General features: G+C 38.6%; 1 protein-coding gene across 2 annotated transcripts in view; it reads right to left on the bottom strand.

Moving 5' to 3' along the window:
- Nucleotides 1–24000, bottom strand: part of LOC106878043 (protein argonaute-2) — a 39408-nt gene that overhangs the window by 7708 nt on the left and 7700 nt on the right. Inside the window, exons 2-17 of one of the 2 annotated variants that reach the window (XM_089342130.1) lie at nucleotides 15596–15634; nucleotides 14784–14973; nucleotides 14016–14136; nucleotides 10451–10632; nucleotides 9755–9891; nucleotides 8595–8729; nucleotides 8151–8238; nucleotides 7197–7280; nucleotides 6882–6945; nucleotides 5754–5825; nucleotides 5073–5120; nucleotides 3918–4040; nucleotides 3208–3341; nucleotides 2506–2690; nucleotides 1053–1212; nucleotides 63–153 (exon numbers count right to left, since the gene is read on the bottom strand). In XM_089342130.1, the coding sequence (XP_089198256.1) occupies nucleotides 63–153; nucleotides 1053–1212; nucleotides 2506–2690; nucleotides 3208–3341; nucleotides 3918–4040; nucleotides 5073–5120; nucleotides 5754–5825; nucleotides 6882–6945; nucleotides 7197–7280; nucleotides 8151–8238; nucleotides 8595–8729; nucleotides 9755–9891; nucleotides 10451–10632; nucleotides 14016–14136; nucleotides 14784–14973; nucleotides 15596–15634 (1853 nt within the window). The remainder of the gene's footprint in view (nucleotides 1–62; nucleotides 154–1052; nucleotides 1213–2505; nucleotides 2691–3207; nucleotides 3342–3917; nucleotides 4041–5072; nucleotides 5121–5753; nucleotides 5826–6881; nucleotides 6946–7196; nucleotides 7281–8150; nucleotides 8239–8594; nucleotides 8730–9754; nucleotides 9892–10450; nucleotides 10633–14015; nucleotides 14137–14783; nucleotides 14974–15595; nucleotides 15635–24000) is intronic. The other variant, XM_089342131.1, reaches the window with a different exon arrangement.

Here is a 24000-nt window from a genome sequence, read left to right as displayed (position 1 = left end):
ACACACGCATAAATAGATAAAATAACAACAAGAGGTTCCAGTTTAATTGAAAAGCAACTTACTGCAGCAATGGAAGGCTTTGTTGCATCTCCTGCAGGTGGATGAGTGACGTCAGCACCAATAAAGATCACAGGCTCCCTAAACACCGCTGGTCTGAAAGGGCATCACAAGAAAATTCATACAAAATACAATAACAACGAAATACCACTAGCATATATTCTTTTATTTGTTTCAGTCATTTTGACTGCGGCCATACTGGAGCACCGCCTTTAGTCGAGCAAATCGACCCAAGGACTTATTCATTGTAAGCCTAGTACTTATTCTATCTGTCTCTTTTTGCAGAACCACTAAGTTACAGGGACGTAAACACACCACCATCGGTTGTCAAGCGATGGTGGGGGGACAAACACACACACAGACACATATATGATGGGCTTCTTTCAGTTTCCGTCTACCAAATCCACTCACAAGGCTTTGGTCGGCTCGAGGCTATAGTACAAGACACTCGTCCAAGTAGAACTGAGCTCGGAACCATGTGGTTGGTTAGCAAGCTAGTTACCACAAAGCAATTAATTGGTTACATTTCTACAATACAGAAAGACTTTAATAATTTTTTTAATTTATGCAATTCTTAATAATTAATTAAAAAAATGTCATTGGATGGTTTTTAACCCTTTAGTAATTAAACAGCCCATAACAAGCCCAAATATTCTACTGTTCAAACTGGTCAAGTATAGCCCTTCACACCAACCCTACAATATCATTCTAAAAATTAACAGTTACTTCATCAAAATCTCAAAGCTATGAGATAATGCAAGATTAATTCAAAACATGTGAATAAATAAGCATTGCTTTTCACAGAATAATGTGATTGCTAAAGGGTTAAAAAATGAAATGGCTATGAGGGGCCGGAGATATCAAAGGGGTCCAGTGGCAAGAAACAGTGGAGAAACATGGGAGTAAACCCTTTAAGTTCATTTACCAAAACCAGTGAAAAATAAAAGAGATTAAAAAGAAAAAACAAAACCCAAAAAACAATCATGTTAACTTACCGAATACTTGGAAGTAAAATGCTGTTGATTCCACCTAATTTTACATTGATTTTTAGACATAAGTTGGATAATGTTTGGGGTGAAGTGCGGGTAACGTTTTTGGCCTGAACACATTGGGTTGCCAGACCAAATAATATATCTCCAACTCGTTTCACTTCCGCTGTGTAATTAAAAAAAAAAAAAAAAGAGCAAACAAGACATTTCATTAGATTATAGAAGAATCATTAGCACGGCTGGAGTATGTGACACCTGGAGCGACCTTTCAATTTGCCGCCCCTGGGCCCCAACAAAAAATACACATTGCTTACAGGAGACCCAAAAATGGTGCTGCCCCCATAAAAGTGCCACCTGGGGTGGACTGCCCCCTTCTAGCTATGCTAGTGGGAAGAATTATAGAATAGTACTAGTTGTTATTGTTGGTAGTGGTGTTTAACCTCAGGTGTTAATCATGACAGAGTAGACCTAGTTCGGAGACACTCCAGCCATGACCACACCATGTTTTCCCCATATGTGCAAAGGATCCTAGACTACTTTATCCAATGTGATCTTTTCTTAGGTGGTGGAATATGAATGGAAGTAGATTTCAGCTGCTATGTCTAGCAGGTTGAGCTACCATGAACTTCACCCACCAGCATGGGCAAAACCTTGAACAAAGCTGCAGAGGAATGATGTCATCATTGTCATCGTCATCATTTACTGTCTGTTGTCCATGCTGGCATGGGTTGGACGGTCTGGCCAGAGCTGCACCAGACCCCAGTCTGATTAGGCATGGTCTTTCTACAGTTGGATGCCCTTCCTAACATGCAAACCACTTTACAGAGGATTCTGGGAGTTTTTATGTGGTACAGCATGAATGCTTCTTCATAACACCCACATCATCACCACCACCACCATTTAACATCCGTTTTCCATGCTGGCATGGGTTGGGCAGTATGACTAAAAACTGGTAAGCTAGGGAGCTGCACCAAGTTTCAATCTGATCTACCATGGTTTCTACAGCTGGATGCCTTTCCTAATGCCAACCACTCCAAGAGCGTAGTGAGTGCTTTATAAGTGCCACTGGCATGGGTGCCAGTTATGAAGCACAGGCATCAGCCACGACTACGATCTCACTTGGCTTGACAAGTCCTCTCAAGCACGGTTTATCGCCAAAGGTCTCGGTCACTTGTCACTGCCTCTGTTGAGGCCCAAAGTTTGAAGGGTACTTTTTTATGTGCCAGATATGTGACACTAGCATTGGTCACATGACTGCCTTTTACCTGGCATCAGTACAGGGCTCTTGCAGGTCAAATAACCTCTTCGCCAGGGGGTGCAGCCTTAACACTTCTGCTGTAGAATATGGTTCTTCTTGGATAAATACGTACTGCAACTGAATCAACTAAATGTACATAAATGCTGCACAGCAACAACAACAACATCAATTACATGATAAAACTATAAGAGCAGTTCTTACCATAGACGGGGGTTTTGCCGGGAAGTATCACCACAATCAACTGCAATCCTTGGTATGTGTTTTTCAGATAACGAAACATGGGTTCCACATGATCCGGACCGTTAGCATATTTACAAAAACACGGTTGTCCGCTGATAGGCATCCCAGCATCGTTAGATATTCGCTGGAGTTGCTGGGTAAAACTTCTACAAGAGACGCAGCAGAAAGAGGACATATAAGCTAGGACTAGGCAAGGCATCATTGTTACCTGTCGTTTGTAACAATGACAGGTAATAAAACTTATTTTTTATTGGTTCAGTCCACTCAGCTAGCAAAAAAAAGTTGTACACGTAATTCAAAAGGTCAGTCTTGTCACAGTCTGTGTTATGCTGAATCTCCCTGAGAACTACGTTAAGGGTATGCATATCTGTGGAGTACTCAACCACCTGGATATTAATTTCACAAGCAAGCTGTTCCATTGATTGGATCAACTGAAGCACTGGTTGCCGTAACTGATGGAGCACCAGTTATATGTGCTTCAATATGTGTGTATGTGTGTGTTGTAGATATGCAAATCAAAAATGTATCTGTGAGTGTGGATGAGTGTGCTGTGTTAAGTGTTCACACCAGCAAGCGTGTTTGTGTGTGTGTGTGTTTGTGTTATAGTAGGGGCCCACATCAAAACATATAAAGGGTCAATCACCAAGCAAGCGATAAAATTACCTTAATGATTCTTCTCGGACAGATCTTTGAGCAGCAAAACAAGCGATGGCCCATACTCTGATTTCAATTCCAATAAAGAATTGTTTCCCTCGCATATCCCACACTCCTTGATTTGGTACTGCAAGGGCCTTAGTCTGAAAGCCACAAAAACACACGTAACAATTTTAGTTTGAAACCAACAGAAAATAAATGAGACAATCCAGAAACGGATCGCAAAGTCACAAAGTTGATATTTGAAATATATTCTTTAACCCTTTAGCATTTAAACAGGCCACAGCCAGCCCAAATATTCTACCTGTTCCATGCTCAAACTATCAAGATTTGGCCTCTTACACCTGCCCCATAATGTTATTCTAAAAATATACAGTTGTACCATTGACATCTCAAAGCTACAAAATAATTGCATGATTAATCCAAAATAATGTAAATAAAAATAAGTATTACATTTGACAGGGTACTTTGAATACTAAAGGATAAAAAGGCCAATAGGGTATTTTCTACCTCCTAAGTAGAGATGTATCACTTAGTGGTTAAGGTGTTGGATTCATGACTGTAACATTGACCAAAGCCTTGTGAGTAGATTTGATAGACAGAAACTGAAAGAAGCCTGTCGTGTGTATGTATGTGTGTGTGTGTGTAACAATAAACAAAAAAGTTAAACACTAAAAAAAAAGAAAAGTAAATTTAGCAATGAAAACCAATTAACTTACCCGTCCCCCATATTGAATTTTCGGAGCATCGATTACTCTTCCTTCGACCTCCACCATTTTTGTACTGACACTGACACCAAATTGATAAAGATAAGGATCGCCACAGAAATCAGCTCGAGACACCTGGGTAGCAGAAACAGAAGGAGAAACGTTAGAAGAATGATGTGAGGATGCAGCAGAGATATCAGAGTCCATTTCAGTCACGTGACAAACCATTATAATTTCTAAGGTGTTACATTAATCAAACAGCATCTCATAGTAAGCTTAGTGGGGTAATGAATGGCAATGAAAGGCCTCTGATGAACCAAGCTGATTGATTAACTGAATGATTAATCAAACAACTGATTAGTTAACTAGTTAACTAGCTGACTCAAAAAATAACAAGAGAAGTGAAGCTGAACCAATGCATGTATTTATTATTGGCATTAGGACCTTCCCAAAATGATACATATTTTATTATTTATTTTATGTTAGGATTGTCTAGTCAGAGACCAGAGGTGTTATATTCATGACACACACCTCACTTATTTTTAAAACACACTATCCATCTACCCCGCTTTTTAATATAGTTGCAATGGAACACAATGTTCATGAGATACCTCTGTAGAATCTAATGAGATAAAATGGTTGGTTACACTGTGTGTGCTAACTAGAGTACTTTAGTAAACTATTAGATATTGTTCTCTTCAACCCTTTCTTGTCTTTCTTGCACTCCCACTTCCTTCCATATTTATTTCCATCGACTTCCATTTCACCCACTCCCTTTCATCTATCTTTAGCACATGACTCAACCATTTCATCCCATTTCTCTATAAAACATCTATCACCGACACTATTCCCATCATCCTTAGCAATTCTTTGTTGGTTTTCCTCTCTTTTATCTACACTCCAACTGTCGACCGAAGTATTCTCATTTCCAAAGCGCTGCTTACACAATCTGGACAGCCTGAGATAAATATTTACAGTGGGGGAAAAAAAACAAACAAAACAAAAACAACAAATAAATATTTGATGCTACCACAAGCATCATTAGAGAATGAACGAAATAGTTGCATCTGTTATTTAAAGACAAAACAAAAACAAAAAAAAAAAGAAGAGAAAAGAAAAAGATTCCAATATTGCAATAATTGTGAAGAAGTCTGCCAGATACTTTACCAAGCTATTGATCTCCCGTTCTCTGTCAGGGGCTGATCGGGCTGTGGCCTGTAGAACAAAGCAGAAATAAAAAAGACAAAATATAAATAATAAACAAAGACTTTTGACAAGGAGAGAAAACAAAGTGGATGGGAGGGGGGGGTGTCATGACAACATCAACTGATGGACAAATGTAAGAAGTGTATTGGGGGTGAGACTATGGATGTCAAGGGACAGCAATGGCAAACACTGGAAACAACTAAGCCATGTAAAAAGCATTCGGTCCATACTGTGAAGTGGTTGGCATCTGGAAGGGCTTTGGGCCTCACAGAGGCAAAATCACTGGTGCCGGTGGCACCTGAGAAGCTCCTTTCGAGTGTTGGGCCTCATGGAGGCAATGACTGAAACCTTTGGCATTATGTTGTGCTTGAGAAGAAGACTCGTCAAGCCAAGTGAAACTGTAGTTGTGACAGATACTGGTGTCATGCAAATGGCACCTGTGCCGGTGGCACATAAAAGCACCCATTACACTCTCAGAGTGGTTGGCATTAGGAAGGGCATCCAGCTGTAGAAACCCCAGCCCTGGTCATACCATCAAACTCATTCCAGCATGGACAACAGACATTAAATGATGATGATGATAAGATAAGAGGACGCATTCACTTTTCTATAAAGGTATATGAGTAAACAAAGATGACTTACCTTAATCATTGTGGATGTTTGCATATCAGTGAGCTTCTTTATACATCTCTGTCCACCAACTATGTTACAAACCTTCAGTGGCAAAAGAAAATAAATAAATAAAATATCCTTTACTTCAAATTCTGTTCTACTGAAATATGAAACAATATTATCTGGGTAGAAAGTTTTAGCTTGTCTATCCATGCATATATATATATATATATATATATATATATATATATATATATATATATATATATATATATATATATATACATATATAACATAAATAGTAGATAAATATATGCATATATCCATACATATATGTACATACCTACATCTATATGTATACATACATGCATATATGGGTACAGGACATCACAAAAAAACGCTAAACACAGTGAGAAACAAAAACATAAAAAGGAAGACAGAAAACGAACTTTTTTTTCGAACAACGCAAAAAAACAAACAGAAAAACGAGACATGCAACATAAAGAATATTTCCCTTCTTCAATTGTCCCTGTTCCATCTACTCCGCATTTCGATATATATATATATATATATATATATATAATATAACAGTGGCACATCCCAGATGAATGTAATGAATGTACAAGAGATATCCAATATAAATATCAAATCTGATTTTAATACAAATCTTAAAGCTTTCATTTTATGAGAGGCAGCCAGAAAGATATATAAAATTTGTATTTTGAAATGGCCAGGAGTGGTATGCTTTTAATCATGTAGCTGTTCAATGAGGTCTGACCTTGGCTTAAACAATAACAACAATGAAAGATCCTCTACGCTTATCACTTGAAGCTGTAGATGACTGGAGGCAGAAGAGGAGACAAGTAGAGAGAGAGAGAGAGAGAGAGAGACAGAGACAGAGAAAAGGAAGCAACCGAGAGACTCTAGACATACGTACTCGTGCGAGTGCCACGCAAAAGCACCCAGCACATTCTGTAAAGTGGTTGGCATTAGGAAGGGTATTCCGGTCATAGAAATCCTGCCAAAGCAGACAACTGGAGCCTGGACAGCCCCTTGGCTGGCCAGCTCCTGTCAAACCATCCAACCCATGCCAGCATAGAAAACACGTTAAACGATGATGATGATGATGATGAGACTCACTAGTAGGAGGGTACTTACTTCTAAGGGGAGATAAGTATGTTTTTGTTCTTGACCAACTTGAAGACATGGTAAATGGGGATACCTGAAGAGACAAATAAAATGAAGATATAGTTTAAAACCTTTACGATAATGAGCTACCATATTAAACACTCACACAAATGCATATATACATACACAAATGTGTATAGATATACATATGGTAATATAAAACATATATATATAAATATATATATATGTATGTATATATACACATACATGGGATCACACAAACACATACGCAGACATACACAGAGATATATACACTCATGCATTTAAAAAGGTAAATATACTCACTGCAATTTCATCTTGTATCTATCATAGAAATACCTTGATACGGTGCATTCAACTGTTTGACCATTCTCTAATTGCAAAGGAAACCTGCAACATTAAATATAACGATACCACAATTGAAACAACAACAACGACAACGACGATAACTGTTTCTAATTTTTGGCACAAGGCCAGCAATTTGAGGGGAGAGGGAAGTTATTTGCATCAGCCCTCAGTATACAACTGGTACCTAGTCTATTGATCCTAAAAAAGTTGAAAGGCGAAGTTGACTTTATCAGCATCTGAACTTGGGACAATAAATCAGGAAGAAATGCTACTAAGCAAATTTTTCTCAATACTCTAACAATTCTGCCAGTTAATAATAATAATAATAATAATAATAATAATAATAATAATAATGATAAAATTAATAATAATAATAATAGTTTCAAATTTTGTCACAATGGTAACCATTTTTTGGGTAGGGGTGGGGATGAGTTGATTACATCGACCCCAGTGTTTCACTGATACTTAATTTATCGACCCTGAAAGGATGAAAGGCAAAGTCGACCTCGGCGGAATTTGAACTCAGAACCGCTAAGCATTTCGCCCAGCGTGCTAATGTTTCTGCCAGCTCGCCGCCTTATTTCAGTTTCTGTCTACCGAATCCACTCACAAGGTATTGGTCAGCCTGAGACCATGCTTGAATGGTGCTTTTTATGTATGACTGACATGGGTACTAGTTGGGCAGCACTGGCATCGACCATGCTTGAATGGTGCTCTTTACATGCCACCGGTACAAGAGCCAGTCAGACGGCACTGGCAAAATCCTAAAGCTATGAAATAATCCACGATTAATTCAAAACAATTTTAATTAATTAATAAGTGTTACATTTGATAGAATAATCTGAATGCTAAAGGGTTAACGGAAAAGTAAACTAGATATGCGTATGCATGTGTAAGAACTGAACTACTTACGACTGTGTCTGTGCAGGGCGTCTTGTCACATTGCATACTCTGTATTTACGACGCATCTGACCACAATGCGTTATCTCAACCTTTAAACCTGAAAAAAAGGGTAAGAAATTACAAGTTAAAAAAAAAAAGACTTAAAATATTTTTAATTAAAAAAAAAATTAAAACAAACAAAAAAAATTTTGTTTTGTCTAGGGAGAGTCATTATGCCAATATAATTAACTCATACACACACATTGGTTCAATCCCACTTCTTTTCTTTATTATTAGTCAATTGGTTAAATATCCACTAACTGATTTGGTTTGCTTCTGTTTGTCAAAAATGTAGTACAACAAGAAAAACAAAATTAAAAAATCTAAAAAAAAATGGTAGATTTTAAAACCAAGTCAAAAGAGAAATAAACACAGGAAGAGAGTAGAGCCTGCAAAACATGTGAAGATGCTTACCCTTTATTTCTTTGGTGAACTTCACTCTCTGTGAGTCTGTAAGCGGTCGTTTTTGTTCCCCGATCTCACGCAGGTCAAGAACTTCACACATAAACTCAATGACTGGTTGGGCTTTGTAGAATGCTGTAGCAGATACTGAAAGAGGAAAGATAGGCAAATTAGACTGTTGCAACTTAAACCGTTGCAGTATTTAAACTGGCCATATCAGACCAAAATATTCTACTGGTTTTAAGTTCAAACTGGCTAGATTTGGCCTCTCACACCAACCCTATGACATCATTCTAAAAATTAACAGTTACTCCATCAAAATCTCGAGGCTACAAGGTAATGTATGGCATGTAAAAAAACACCCTTCATACACTGAGCGATATGCTGTGATTGAGAAATCTTGTCAAGCCAAGTGAAATCATAGTTGTGGCCGATGCCAGTGTTGCATACCTGGCACCCATGCTGGTGACACATAAAACGTACCCTTCAAATTTTGGGCCTCACAGAAGCAGTGGTGAGCGACTGAGACCTTTGGTTATATACTGTGTCTGAGAAGATCTGTCAAGCCAAGAGAGATCATAGTTGTGGCTGATGCCAGTGTTGCATACCTGGCACCCATGTTGGTGACGCATAAAATGTACCCTTCAAATTTTGGGCCTCACAGAAGCAGCCAGATCGGATTGGAGCCTGGTGCAGTCAAACTGTTGAACCCATGCCAGCATGGAAAGCGGACGTTAAACGATGACAATGAGATCATGGTACCAGGAGAGAACCACCAATGGGTTCTGTACTTTCACTTTGTACCACCTTTATGAAAGATTGGAGTGTGGATTGGACAAGGGTCAAACAGGACTAATATTCTCATTGTAAACACGACTACTACTATTACTACTACAGACCTATAATATAAACAGCAATCTCTACTACTACTACTACTACTACTACTACTACTACTAGCACCACCACCACTCCCACCTGTACCACCACCATCACTACATTATCTCAATTATCACCACCACTGCCACTACTACTATTACTCCACTTCTAACCATCACCACTATTACCATGACCCCTACCATTACCACCACCACCACCACCACTATTATGAGCCAAATGTCAAGAAATCAATCAACAAGGTGAGGGAAGATTGAACATCAAATATCAATATTTACCATCAATATTCAGCATCATTTTCCAGTTGGACGGCCGCACACTTTGATGGAAACCAAACCACACTTCTCGTCCTCCTCCTAAGGGATGTTCATAATCTTTGGGTTGAGAGAAAAATGACCGTCCAACGGGTGTGTAACTGGAGAAAGAGAGAGAAAGAGAGATAGATATATACATATATATATATATATAGCTGGTTCGAGAGAGATAGATAAATGGAAAGAGAAAGAAACATGAATATATATATAACTAGATAGGGATAGATAGAGAGATGATGAGATAGAAAAAGAAATAAGAGATAAATACATGTAACTGGATGGAGAGAGAAAAATATATTCTTTTATTCTTCTATTTGTTTCAGTCATTAGACTGACCTGTGGCCATAAGCAAGACTGTTGAGAGCCTAAATAGTCTAGCTTTAAGTAGGTAACAGCTCAGTAAACTTGGCTGCGAGTAGGCACCAACGAGGAGCTTAGATGACTGAGCTGTAGGTAGGTGCTAAAGTATGGTTGGAATGAGACTATTAGGCCCAGTTACAATTTGGCATGACTGATTCAACATTCGACCTGTTTTGGAGAAAGTACTTTTGGGCACTGGAAAGCAAATACAAATAAAATACCATAAAAAAAAAACAAAACAAAAAAAAAACTCATTGATGCAGATAAAAAACCCCCAGGAGGGTAAAAAGGTCAACTTACGTCATGCTCGGTCTGTGTCGCATGACAACATCAAGGGCTTGTATAGCATCAAATGGAATTTGTTGAGTTCGGCCTGTTAAAGCCTCTTCTAATGCGAACAAGTTCACTTGGGCTACCCATTTGATTCCAACTTTAAATATTCTGTCTTTTCCCTCGCCTGGTAAAGTAACCTCAAGCTCAACCTATAAACAGACAGATAAATAAAATTTTTAAAAAATAATTAAAAATAACCCACATGAAATCAACTTCACCCTTTAGCATTTAGACAGCGTTCTGTCAAATATAACGTTTATTTGTTCATAGTGTTTTAGATTAATCATGTATCATTACTTAGCTTTGATATTTCAATGATGTGATTGTTATTGTAGGGTAAGTGTGAGAAGCAGGATCTGGTTGATTCCAACATAAAAGAAACAGACTATTTGAGCCAGATATGGCCAGCATAAATACTGTGGGATTAATATTTATTTCTTTATTGCCCACAAGGGTCTAAACATAGAGGGGACAAACAAAGACAGACAAAGAGATTAAATCGATTACATCGACCCCAGTGCATAACTGGTACTTAATTTATCGACCCCCAAAAGGATGAAAGGCAAAGACGACCTCGGCGGAATTTGAACTCAGAACGTAATGGCAGACAAAATACTGCTAAGCATTTCGCCCGGCGTGCTAACAATTCTGCCAGCTCACTGCCCTAACTGTGGGATTAATACTGACACACAAAACATTCTACTGAAATCTGAGCTACCATACATGTATTAATACCATACATGTATTAATAATGTCACGCAAAGCAGCCTTGAATAAAATCTATTCCAGTTCAACTAAGCTTTATGCACATCAGCAAATCTATTTTATGCTGTCTTAATAAGAATAAACCAATATCGTAGCTGTGGCCAGTGACCCCCAACTGGCTTCCGTGCCAGTGGCATATAAAAAGCACTATCCAAACGTGGTCAATGCCAGGTCCACCTGACTGGCTCCTGTAAAAAGCACCAACTGATCATAGCCAATGCCAGTACCCCTTGACTGGCTCCCGTGTCAGTGGCACATAAAAAGCACCCACTAAACTCTCGGTGTGGTTGGCATCCAGCTGTAGAAATATTGGCAGATCAGACTGGAGCCTGGTGCAGCCTCCTGGCTCTTCAGATCTCAGTGAAACTGTCCAACCCAAAACAGCAAGGAAAACGGACGTTGAACTATGACGACAATGACGACGATGATGATTATGATGATGAATTTCAAATTCAGTCCCACTGAGTGGCACCTTGAACAAATATTTTTTACTACAGCCCTAGGTCGACCAATGTCTTGTGAGTAATTCTGGTAGACAGAAACTGTGGAAGCCTGTTGTGTATGCAGCCTGTGTGTGTGAATATTTGTGATCGTGTTTGTCTCCCACTGTTAGACAACCGGTATCGGTTTATTTAAATCCCTGTAACTTTTTAATAAATTCCTTCAAATAATAGAGAATTTTCCAAATTAATTGGAAACCTACAGGCATTGAGTGTCACTGAGTAATATAGTCAAGAAACGACTAAACAGATTCTATCCATGTTTTTTGACAGTGTTTCAGTATTTTTGTCTGTGTGCACGTCTGAGAGTGAATACATTTGTCTATCAAATTTGAGGCTTTGTACCTATCTCAGAAGTGGTTAGTAATTGATTAAAATGCAAAATTTCTTTAGATATGGAAATATTAAGTTATGCCTCAAAGCAACATCAATGGTATCATTACTGAAGCAGAAAGGGACATTAAAATAGCAATAATATAAATTGAAATTGGTTATGATTAGAGAAGAGAGACAGAGAGAGAGAGGGAATTGTGAAACATTGGCGATTCTTAATTATGAGAAAGGTAGGTTTTAGTTCATGGGGCTGGGGGGATGACAAGTTTAAGCAAGTGAAGGAGGGAGAGAGAGAGAAAGGGGGGAGTGAGAGGGAGGAAGATGGAGTGAGAGAGAGGAAGAAGGAATGAATGAGGAAATGACAGAAAGAGAGAAGAAAAATAGAGAGACAGAGGGGGGAAAGTGAGAGACAACAAAGACAAATTTTTCTTTTTTAATGAAAACGGAAGACACACTGTTGTAGAGTGAGAGAGAGAGAGAGAGAGAGAGAGAGAGAGAGAGAGAGAGAGAGAGAGGGAGAGACTTAGTTGCTTTTCATTTAAAAGGGAGATATATTCTACACCCTAGAGCAGTGGTGCCCAACCATTTTTTGCCTCTGGACCTCTTTGATTCCTATTCTACATGGACAGACCCTCCTAGCTGTTCAATGTTTAAAAAAAAATCATGTTATATTTTTATAATTAAATATCATTATTAAGAATTGTATAAAAATAATTGTTTAAAATATTTGGAGTTCAAAAAGTCTGTCCGCAGTGAATTCCTTTCATCCTGCGCATGCACAACTTGGCTATTACTGCATGGGCGGCCAGGTGTCAGCCATTGTCTGCTCAGTCATTGTGTACCCTTCAGCGTGTCGACATGCCAACCATTGAAAAACATACACTTTTAGTTGAATGGGTGTTTCGAGCTGGAAACAAACACACAGATACTGCAAAACAGAAGTTCAGTGAAACTTTCCCAAATACTGTTGTTCCACATCGTGACACTGTGCGGGGTTTGATCAGAAAATTTAGAAACACAGGCTCAGTGGAAGATGCAGCAAGAAGCAGTAGGCCTACTGCTCCTTCAGATGAAACACTCTCCAATATTTCTGATAAACTGTTGGCAAGCCCATCAAAGTCCTTACGCAAATTGTCACAGGAAACGGAAATCAGCCAAGGAAGTGCTCACACGGCAGTAAAAGAGAAATTAAATTTTATGTGTTGAGAATGAAGGATGACACTTTCAACACCTCTTATAAAGTTTTTTTAAAGTCTTGTAAAGACTAAAATATTCTTTCGTAATCTTATAAATATTTATTTTGCAATAAAATACTTCCTGTCGAGAGACTTTTTGAACAGCGTGTAGAGGTATAACCAGTTTATTATTCTTTTATTCTTTTGTTTGTTTCAGTCATTTGACTGCGGCCATGCTGGAGCACCACCTTTAGTCGAGCAAATTGACCCCAGGACTTATTCTTTATAAGCCTAGTACTTATCCTTCGATCTCTTTTGCCAAACTGCTAATTTACGGTTGTCAAGCGATGGCGGGGGGACAAACACAGACACACAAACACACATATATATACGACAGACTTCTTTCAGTTTCCGTCTACCAAATCCACTCACAAGGCTTTGGTCGGCCCGAGGCTAAAGTAGAAGACATTTGCCCAAGGTGCAACGCAGTGGGACTGAACCCAGAACCATGTGGTTGGTAAGCAAGCTACTTGCCACACAGCCACTCCTGTGCCTATATGGACATAAATTTAAACAACAAAAAAATCTTATATGGAGCCCTAAGAGCTATATAGACTCTGATTGAGAAACCCCTACTATAGAGAGAATGACGGACAGGAGAGAGAGAGAGAGAGAGAGAGTGAGAGAGAGAGAGAGAGAGAGGTGGGAAAGAGAGAGAGAGAGAGAGAGAGAGAGAGAGACACACAAAATCAGACTTACTCGTTCTCGATTAAAAGGAAGATATGCCCTGCTGTAAAGATTCTTTCGGCCATCAAATACTGGCTTTTCTTCATTAAAAATCTTTTTACTGTAAGCTTGTACCATTGTCTCGATGATTTCTCTGTTGAAACGAACACAAACGACAATGATTAATTATCAAATTGAATAGTTTGTTAGTCAGTTAGTAATTAGCATGCTTTCTCTTATAACAGAACATTATTATCATAATCATCATCATCATCATTATTATTATTATTATTATTTAAACATATCAGGATTCAGTTTGCATATAGAGGTACAAATAAAATAAATATATATACAGATGTCAAAATATCTATTGAAATTAGGTACCAGTTGCATACTGGAGTTAATCTAATCGAATGGCACCCACCTCCCCTAAAATTTCGGGCCTTGTGCCTAGAGTAGAAAAGAATAGTTAAATTGGTTTAACCCTTTAGCGTGCATACATACGTACATACGTACATACATACGTACATATATATATATATATAAAGAGAGAGAGAGAGAGAGAAAAAGAGAGAAACATTAAAATACCAGATGTCAAAATAAGTTAGCATTAGCGGCACCAAAGTCTCCTTACCTCCATAACAAAGAGATGACAATTTTGTCTGATTCATGCAGGCATAGAAAAAGTAAACTTTAAACCGATATGACAATAATTAAATAAATAAATTAAAAAACGAACACACACACACACACATAGGCAAGAAAAAAAGAAAAGAAAAAAGAAGCAGTTGTCATAGTTACCTGTTGACACGTCGAGGGCATTTATCAGGGGTAATACAGACATCATAATGATGTATATAACCTTTGGGAATAGATATCTTAAAGTAATTCGCCCGTAGCTGTATGGTTCTTCCTAAAAGACCGACATTTGGTCGTGGTGGACTAGTGAATTCCACCAATTGAGTTGATGGTGTCTGTTGAGTGGCTGGTACTGCAAAACACAAGAATTATTATGTGAAAACACTTTGGTCCTTTTTTTTTGTTTTGTTTTTATTGTAATTCTTCGACATCAAGATCTGTATCAAGCATATGGATTAAGATCGTCATGAGGATATAGGTTAGAATAAAGCATTTAGTAAATAAAAGAGAAAAAAAAATAATTAAAGATAAAACAGGTATGGCTGTGGACTTGGCAGAAGGAAACTAAAAGAAGCCTATCGTATGATCGTATGTGTGTGTGTATGTTTGTCTTTGTGTCTGTGTTTATCTCCCACCACTGGTGTCGGTGTGTTTACATCCCTGTAACTTAGCAGTTCAGTAAAAGAGACCGATAGAATGAATATCAGTCTTAAAAAAAAAAAAAAAAAAGAAGTATTGGTGTTGATTCGTTTGACTAAAAATTCTCCTGGGCAGTGCCCCAGCATGACCACAGTCTAATGATTGAAACAAGTTAAAGACAAAAGACAGAAGGGTGTGTAAGCTCGAAGATGACAATCAAAAATGGTGATTTAAATACATTAATTATTAAATATTTGTCTTAAGTAACCATTGGGTAAATATTGCTTAATATTTGTTTGTTTTTAGAGTTGAGGTAGAACGGAGGGTTAACCAACCTGATGACGGCGCAATTTGGGGATCTTGATAACCGGCTGCTGACAGGGAGAGAGAAAGAGAAAAAGAAAAGAAGGCAAGCATTAGACAATAGTTTCATTGTACATCGGTATTTTCATCATCATCATCATCATCACAAAGGGGCATCAATGAGTAGGGGAGAGCAGAAAGAACTTGCAGGGAGGTAGTTGTGGAACTCTGGTGGGGAGGAGCAGTGGTGTTGGTATAACTTTGGCAATATGTCTTATTGTACATCATCATCATCACTATGGAGATAAGAGATAAAAAGGGATCAAAGATGGGGAAATAGTAAAGAACTAGAGTAATAGTCGATCCATCCATCTTCTCTGTGCTTGCTATTCCTGGGAGGATCATGGGGGGGTAGATTCCTTAGCCCCCCCCCCCCCCCTTCTCCACAGGGTCCTGAAGAAGTAACTGTCTTTACACTTTCTGACTAGATTCTCAAGCATGACCAACTGAGACAATGTAAATTATTCGACCGTCTCATTCTTGGTCTACCGCTAGGTCTCCTACCAGTTGGCTCAGCTTGAAAAATCCATCTTGTGGTTCTTTCCTGTGACTTCTCAATGCAGAAAAGTAGCAGCTTTGATGTGGAGAGAGACTCCCTGATCCCTGAGCTACCCACCCCTATCTAGCAACATTACTCCAGAGATCATTTGAAAGAACCCCACCCCATTTTGTCTGCTTGTATTCACGATCGTAATCATTCGATCGTTACCCAATGTTCCTGAGTAAACCGAATTTAGCTTTTTTTTTCTTTTATCAACCTCTCATCTTCTGAGGACCAAATACTGGCGCTGATGCATTGCTGCTCCAGGAACTGTAATTCTAGCATCCAATACACACTCCTCCTCCCCATCACTCATGACTATGCCCCCCCCCCCAAGATACTTAACCCTTTAGCATTCGGTTTATTCTGTCAAAATTTCCATGGTTATTTATTTACATTATTTTGTATTCATCATAAAGTGGCAGGCTGGCAGAATCGTTAGCACGCTGGGCAAAATGCTTAGCGGCATTTCGTCTGTCTTTACATTCTGAGTTCAAATTCCACTGAGGTCGACCTTACCTTTCATTTTTTCTAGCTCAATAAATTAAATACCAGTTACGCACTGGAGTCGATGTAATCAACCTACCCCCTCCTCACAAATTTCAGGCCTTATGCCTATAATAGAAAGGATTATTTTGTATTAATCTTGCATTATCTCATAGCTTCAAGGTCTCAATGATGTGATTGTTTATTTTTAGAATAACATAATAGGATAAGTGTGAGAGGCCAGATCTGGTCAGTCTGAACATAAAACAGCTAGGATATTTTGGGATGGATATGGCCGGTTGAAAGACTAAAGAGTTAGACTTCCCCCCTTGCCTCAGTGATTTTCCACTAACATGCAGAGTGCACTGAGATTTTCTTGAGAGGACCAATGCCCTAAGGATGAGAATTAGGGTTGCAAAGACTGGGGTGATTATGAAAGACTTTAATGTATAGATTTTTTAAGGAATTTTGGTGGGGAGAAGAAGGAGATTTAGATGTGGTTTTAATGAGTGATAAAGGGGCAAGTGAGGCACAATTAAGGAGGATAATGATTTAAGTCTAGGGGGCAGTATTTAAAGGGGATTAAGGGAAATTAATAAAGAGAGGTGTATGGCAGTAAAGAGGAAAATAATGAAAACAGCAACATAAAAAATACAATTAAGAAATATATACAGAGCCTCAGCTATGAAATAAACACACACACATTATCAGCAAGACACACACATTTTAAATAACACATACACATACACATTACCAACATATATGTTAAATAACACATACATACATTACCAGAAATACACAATTTCGACAATACACACACATTACCAGCAAAACACACACACACACACACACACACACACACATTACCAGCAAACACACAATTTCTAATAATACGCACATTGTTGGTAATACACACACACACACACATCTATGGCATACACTCTACCAATGACCCCAACAACAAAACAACAACCCCACACACTCTTGGGTGGTTAGAGATGAATTGATAAAGTCTTGAGTGTTTGTTAGTGTCTAAGTTTACAGAACAATCCAACCCACACACATGAAGAAATTGAGTGAAAAAAGGCACAAAAAAAAAAAAGAAAGAAAAAAAAGAGTAAGTCACTAATACAATTCTGATTATGAATTTAAAATTTGCAAGTTCATAACCCACAGAGGGTCACCAACAAGACGGGACTAATGAGGGGTCGGCCCTTGATTATTAATTTCACACTGCTTTGGAGACCCTTTAGTATTCAAATTACTCTGTCTAATATAATGCTTATTTATTTTATCACATTTACTGATCCTTACGAGGGGCATTGCTGTCCTCAAGAGACCCATCCGACACAGCAGAATTGATACTGGTGCCACACCAAAATCACTTGTGCTGGTGACACAGGGCTTTGGCCAGCCTGAGGCTATAGTAGAAGACACTTGCCCAAGGTGCCAAGCAGTGGGACTGAACCTGGAGCTATGTGGTTGGGCAGCAAACATTTTAATTTAATCAATTAGTTTATAACAAATTCTTTTTGTATCTGCTCATTAGTATGCAAAACATTTAATCAGTGCATTGAGATTTAATCCTTTAGGATTTAAACTGGCCACATCCAGCCAAAACATGCTGTTTTATGTTCAAACTGGCTTGATCCAGCTTTTCATACCTACCCTACAATGTCAGTCCAAAAATAAACAATCCCATCTTTGAAATCTCAAAGCTATGAGATAATGCATGATTAACTCCAACCAATATCTATAATAACGAATGCAAAATTCTGTCAGCCCCTCTGCCCAGGACCCCTGTTTCTCAGCCTACATTTGCTCTACATAGACATATACCTTTTTGGAATCAGAATGACCCCAGGATTGAAAATCTGCCCTTCATTTGGTTCTTGAACATCCAGCATCGGGATCAGGTCTGGATGAGGACTTGTATGCTAACAGATGAAAATTCAAATTTTAAAAGAACTCCCAAAATTTGTGAACTTAGAAAGTTTTTCATTTAAATTGAATTTCAAGTAATACCATATTGGTAGGGTACCAATAAATGCTTTATCATTGCTCTCTTTAGTTTTGGGCCATAGGGCCCCATTAGACCTCAGCAAGAGCTATCTTAAAAGTCCGCATGGAGTGCGGCTTTTAAGCTAATGAATGAGTAAGCATTGTATTTGATATTCTTTTATTCTTTTATTTGTTTCAGTCATTTGACTGCGGCCATGCTGGAGCACCGCCTTTAGTCGAACAAATCGACCCCAGGACTTATTCTTTGTAAGCCTAGTACTTATTCTATTGGTCTCTTTTGTCGAACTGCTAAGTTACAAGGATGTAAACACACCAACATTGGTTGTCAAGCGATGGTGGGAGTACAACCACAGATACACAAACACACATACATACATACATATATATATATATGATGGGCTTCTTTCAGTTTCCGTCTACCAAATCCACTCATAAGGCTTTGGTCAGCCCGAGACTATAGTAGAAGACACTTGAATGCAAAAAGGCTTATCATTCTTATTTTTTTTATATTCTAATAAATATTGATAATTATATCAGTATTTACTGATAATTATATCAGGCTTTATCACTGTCCAAATGGTGAATTTGTCTTACGGCAAATTTTCTGGACACATCTGCAGCCCTTTCTTACCAAAGACCCTTACATGTTCAGACTTCTGGCTTTCTCCAGCTTATTAAAGGTAATTTCATTGTAAACATCTTTGCCATGTGAAAATTCGTCATAAGAAATTTTGCTTTAAACGACCTCATCACATTTTTTTAATGTTTGATGTTGAATAAAAGACTTGCTTATTTAACGCTTTTATAAAACCTTCTATCATTATTTTTTCTTTATTCTAAAAAATGCTGATGTAATGTGCTTTATCATTGTCCATACGGTGACTTTGTTTTTTGGCCAATTTCCCTATAGTGAATTATCTGGACATGATATTAATGCTATAGGAGGATTAAGATATGGACATTTACACAATAGGATATCTTTGGTGACAGCAAGTGAGGGTGGGATATTGAGGGATATAATATGGGGGCAGAGGGATATCTACACTTACAAGCTGAGACCCTGACAGATGTTACTACTCCAGGGCAGAGCAGATCTGGGAACAATACTAACTAACATTACTGGAATGTCTGAACCAGTGCGCCACTACCAGATGCAGTTTAAAGTCACACCCAAGACATCTGTTAAAATATACTCCCTTTATTCAATTAATTTTGACAATAATGAAGAATTTAGGAAAATAACTGTCATTAAGATAAATTTTGGAATGTAAATTAACATAGAATTTTAATAGGTTTAAATTTAGATTATTTTTAAGGGAGAAATTCATATTATGGATTAATTTTGGCAATAATGAAAAATTTAGGAAAATAACTGTCATTATTAAGATAAGATGAATTAACACAGAATTTTGATGGTAGGTTTTAATTTAGATTATTTTAAAACAAAAAATTTGTATTATGGATTAATTTTGACAATAATGACGAATTTAGGAAAATAACTGTCATTATGATGAATTTTGGAATTTAAATTAGCATAGAATTTTGATAGGTTATTTTTAAGCGAGAAGTTTGTATTATGGATTGATTTTGATAATAATGAAGAACTTAGTAAAATAACTGGCATTATCAAGATAAGGCGAATTAACTTAGAATTTTGATGGAAGATTTTAATTTAGATTATTTTAAAAACAGGATGTTTATATTACAGAACTCAGAGCAGTCTCAAACGTTTTGGTATCAAAAGGGTTAAGGACTAAGTGTGATCACCAGATCTTGTGATCTAGATATACCAACTCTGTCTGTCTGTCTGTCTCTCCATGTGATTGAAAAACCACACAGTGAACTCTGGCATACAGAGATTTATTGTATGAAATGCAGTCTGACATCTTGGCATCTTGCATTTCCTACAAAGTTCATTTTGTTCTAGCATGTCTGTTGCTGTTTAGCCCAAGGTCAGTAATGACAGAACAGGCTTATGATAAAAAAAAAAAGTTCCAACCAGGGCCATCCCAGCTTATATTCAAGACTATATAATTCAATGTATCCTTTATTTTTCTTTTAAGATGCCATGGCTGTTGGGTTAAGAAATTTGCTTCCTAACTATATGGGTTCAGGTTCAGTCCTGCTGCCTGTCACCCAGGGTAAGTGGCTTCTCCTATAGCCCAGGCCTTGTGAGGGAAACTGATGTAAGGTCATTGTACACACGCACACACGTGTATATTAGCTGCTGGCAAAAGGGTAAGGGTAATGACTCCCTTCAGTCAAGAATGACCATGGGATTGCACCTTGAAAGTTACTCCCTGAGGCACAAGTCCGGGCAAGGTTGTTTATGGAAGACCAACAGTCACCCATGCATACCGGCCTCCCCTCTCCACACCACCAATGTTATCCAAGGGAAAGTCAAAGGCTGATACAGCTTGGCACCAGTGATGTTGCAACTCATTTCTACAGCTGAGTGAACTGGAGCAACGTGAAATAAAGTGTCTTGCTCAAGAACACAACACACAGCCTGGTCCGGGAATTGAACTCACTACCTCTTGATAGTGAACACGATGCTCTAACCACTGAGCTATGCGCCTTCACAGAGGACAGTAACTATATATAAGAACTCGCTTGGACTATGACAACCCAGCAATGTATTGAAAGTGGAGTTATGATGATGACCAGAGACCACATGTAAATCTATATTCTCACTGAAAATTCAAACATGAGCTCTACACCTAAACAATGATTGACGACTACGGCTACAGTGTGTTTGCCCTCCTAGTGGAGTATTTGTCAAATTTGTAAGATGGATACTTGGGCCACAGGCAAAAGCATTACTTTGCCTATTGGAATGTTAGGGACAACTGTCAGATGTGGTGAGCTCATTGCTCAGAGCTGGCTCAACCCTTCCTGGATGAATTCTGCCACATGTACAAGTACTAGTAAGGTGATAATAAGGAGAGCATGGTTTGACGAGAATTAGGCTGTTATTTCTGTGAACAATCATTAGAGGCTCCCTTGTATACTACTGAATCTTGTGGGGTTTGGGGTGATGATCACAGCCGAGGCAGATAAGGTGTGTACTCAGAGTACAGCAACAGTTTTAGTTGTTCTGTGCTTATCTGATGGGGTGTCCATCTATCCCAGCAGAGCTTTTGAAATTAATGAGGTTACTTTTGGATATTTGTGTTTGTTCCAGGGTAGGGATACTGGTCTTCAGAAGATGGATGAGTATGAATGGGTATCAACTGTGTTGGCTGTTGTATACAAGAGAGCTAGACATATGGAATATAAATCAAGCAGTGTTTCTTGGTGTCAAATTGTAGGGGTTTTAGTCATATAGGCTTGCAGGGCCAGTTCCCCAATTTCTGTGGCATGTATATTCTTCTGCAGAATGCGATGCCAGTTTGTCTCAGGAATACTCATTTCTGCCAGCTGAGTGGAGTGGAACAATGTGAAATGAATAATTTTGCTCAAGAACATAACACGTTGCCCAGTCCAGGAATTGAAACCACAACACCCGACCGCTAAGCCATGAGTCCAACACCCTACCGCTAAGCCATGTGCCTCCACAAAAGTAAAATTATCTTCTCCAGTCATACCAACTCATAAGGGCCGGTTTCCTGGTTACAAGGCGTATAAATTCCCTGCCTGGACAGGAGGCTGGTCGGTTGAAGGATTACTCATTTTTGTCAACTGGGTGGACTGGAACGACGTGAAATGAAGTGTTTTGCTCAAGAACACAAAGCATTGCCTGGTCCAGGAATCGAAACCACAATTTTACAATCATGTGTTTGACACCCTAACCACTAAGCCTCCACCAAGTTAGTTGCAGATTATGGCTGAGAAAACATCATCATCATCATTTAATATCTGTTTTCCATGCCAGCATGGGTCGGACAGTTTGGCAGGAGCTGACCAGCTGAAGGGCTGTTTAGACTTCCTGTTTGTTTAGGCATGGTTTCTCATCCATCCTTTACCTCTGATCAAACACCACCGGGGCATATAGTCATTATAGACGTATTATAGTCAAGCTATTTAGCTTCCTATGATTTTGGGCTGCAGGCCCAATTAGCGCTCCACAGGAGCCAGACTGCATGCAGTATGGCTTTTAAGTTAGTCATGTACATATGTAAGTCATTCAACGGCATGAACTTGAGCATGTTGAATGGAATTTGTTGAGGCAGATTTTCTACGGTCAGGTGCTTTTCCTGTTACAAACCCTCACCTGTAAGGGTGATATTTCCTCATGACCAGATATATTTCCACAGAAGATTAGAAACAAAGGACATTGTTTGCTTGACTGAGACACACATTTACGACTATTACATGATGTCTCAAGGCAAGGAAACAGTGACATGTGCACACACTCAAACACACAGGTATATATATATATATATATATATATATATATATACATATACATATTCTAGCTCAGTGGTTAGAGCATTGGGCTCACAATCATGAGGTAGTGAGCTCGATTCCTGGACTGGGCAGTGTGTTGTGTTCTTGAGCAAGACAATTTATTTCACGTTGCTCCAGTTTACTCAGCTGTAGAAATGAGTTGTGATGTCACTGGTGCCAAGCTGTATTGGCCCCTTTGCATTTCCCTCGCATAACATCGGTAGCATGGAGAGGGGAGGCTGGTATGCATGGGTGACCGCTGGTCTTCCATAAACAATCTTACCTGGACTTGTACCTTGAAGGGAAACTTTTTAGGTGCAATCCCATGGGCATTCATGATTGAAGGGGGGTCTTTATACCTATACACAAACAATAGGCATTTTTCGGTTTGTCTCCCATATTCACTCACAAGGCTTTGGTCAGCCCAGTGTTATAGCAGAAGACAGCTGCCCATGGTGCCATGCAGTGGGACTGAACTTGAAAGCATATAGTTCAGAAGCAAACTTCTTACCACACATCCACACCTGTAGCCATGCCTGTGGATGTTAAAATGACGATGATGATGATGAAGGAAAGAAGGAGCTTGTTTCAAACAAAGAAACAAAGCCCCGCCACTTGAATTCCAATAACAACAATGGTGAGTTGTCACACGTTGAACTTTAGGAAGGACTTACATGGTTTTACCGTTCCTCTTACAGACTGCATTTTTGAAAGTGGTTGCTAGTTCGTTGCATTCTTTTGCTTGAAATATCCTCGATTTTCAAGACTGTCAACTTAAACGTTAAAATGCATCATTATTGTGTATGTAAGTGTGTATGCATGTATGTATGCAGCTATGTATGTATGTGTGTATGTTTGGAGCTATGTATGTGTGTATGCATGCAGCTATGTATGTATGTGTGTATGCATGCAGCTATGTATGTATGTGTGTATGTATGC

This window comes from Octopus bimaculoides, chromosome 25, assembly GCF_046866305.1.
Source record: "Octopus bimaculoides isolate indiv1 chromosome 25, ASM4686630v1, whole genome shotgun sequence".
Lineage (NCBI taxonomy): Eukaryota > Metazoa > Mollusca > Cephalopoda > Octopoda > Octopodidae > Octopus > Octopus bimaculoides.
This window is presented reverse-complemented; position numbering and strand designations above follow the sequence as displayed.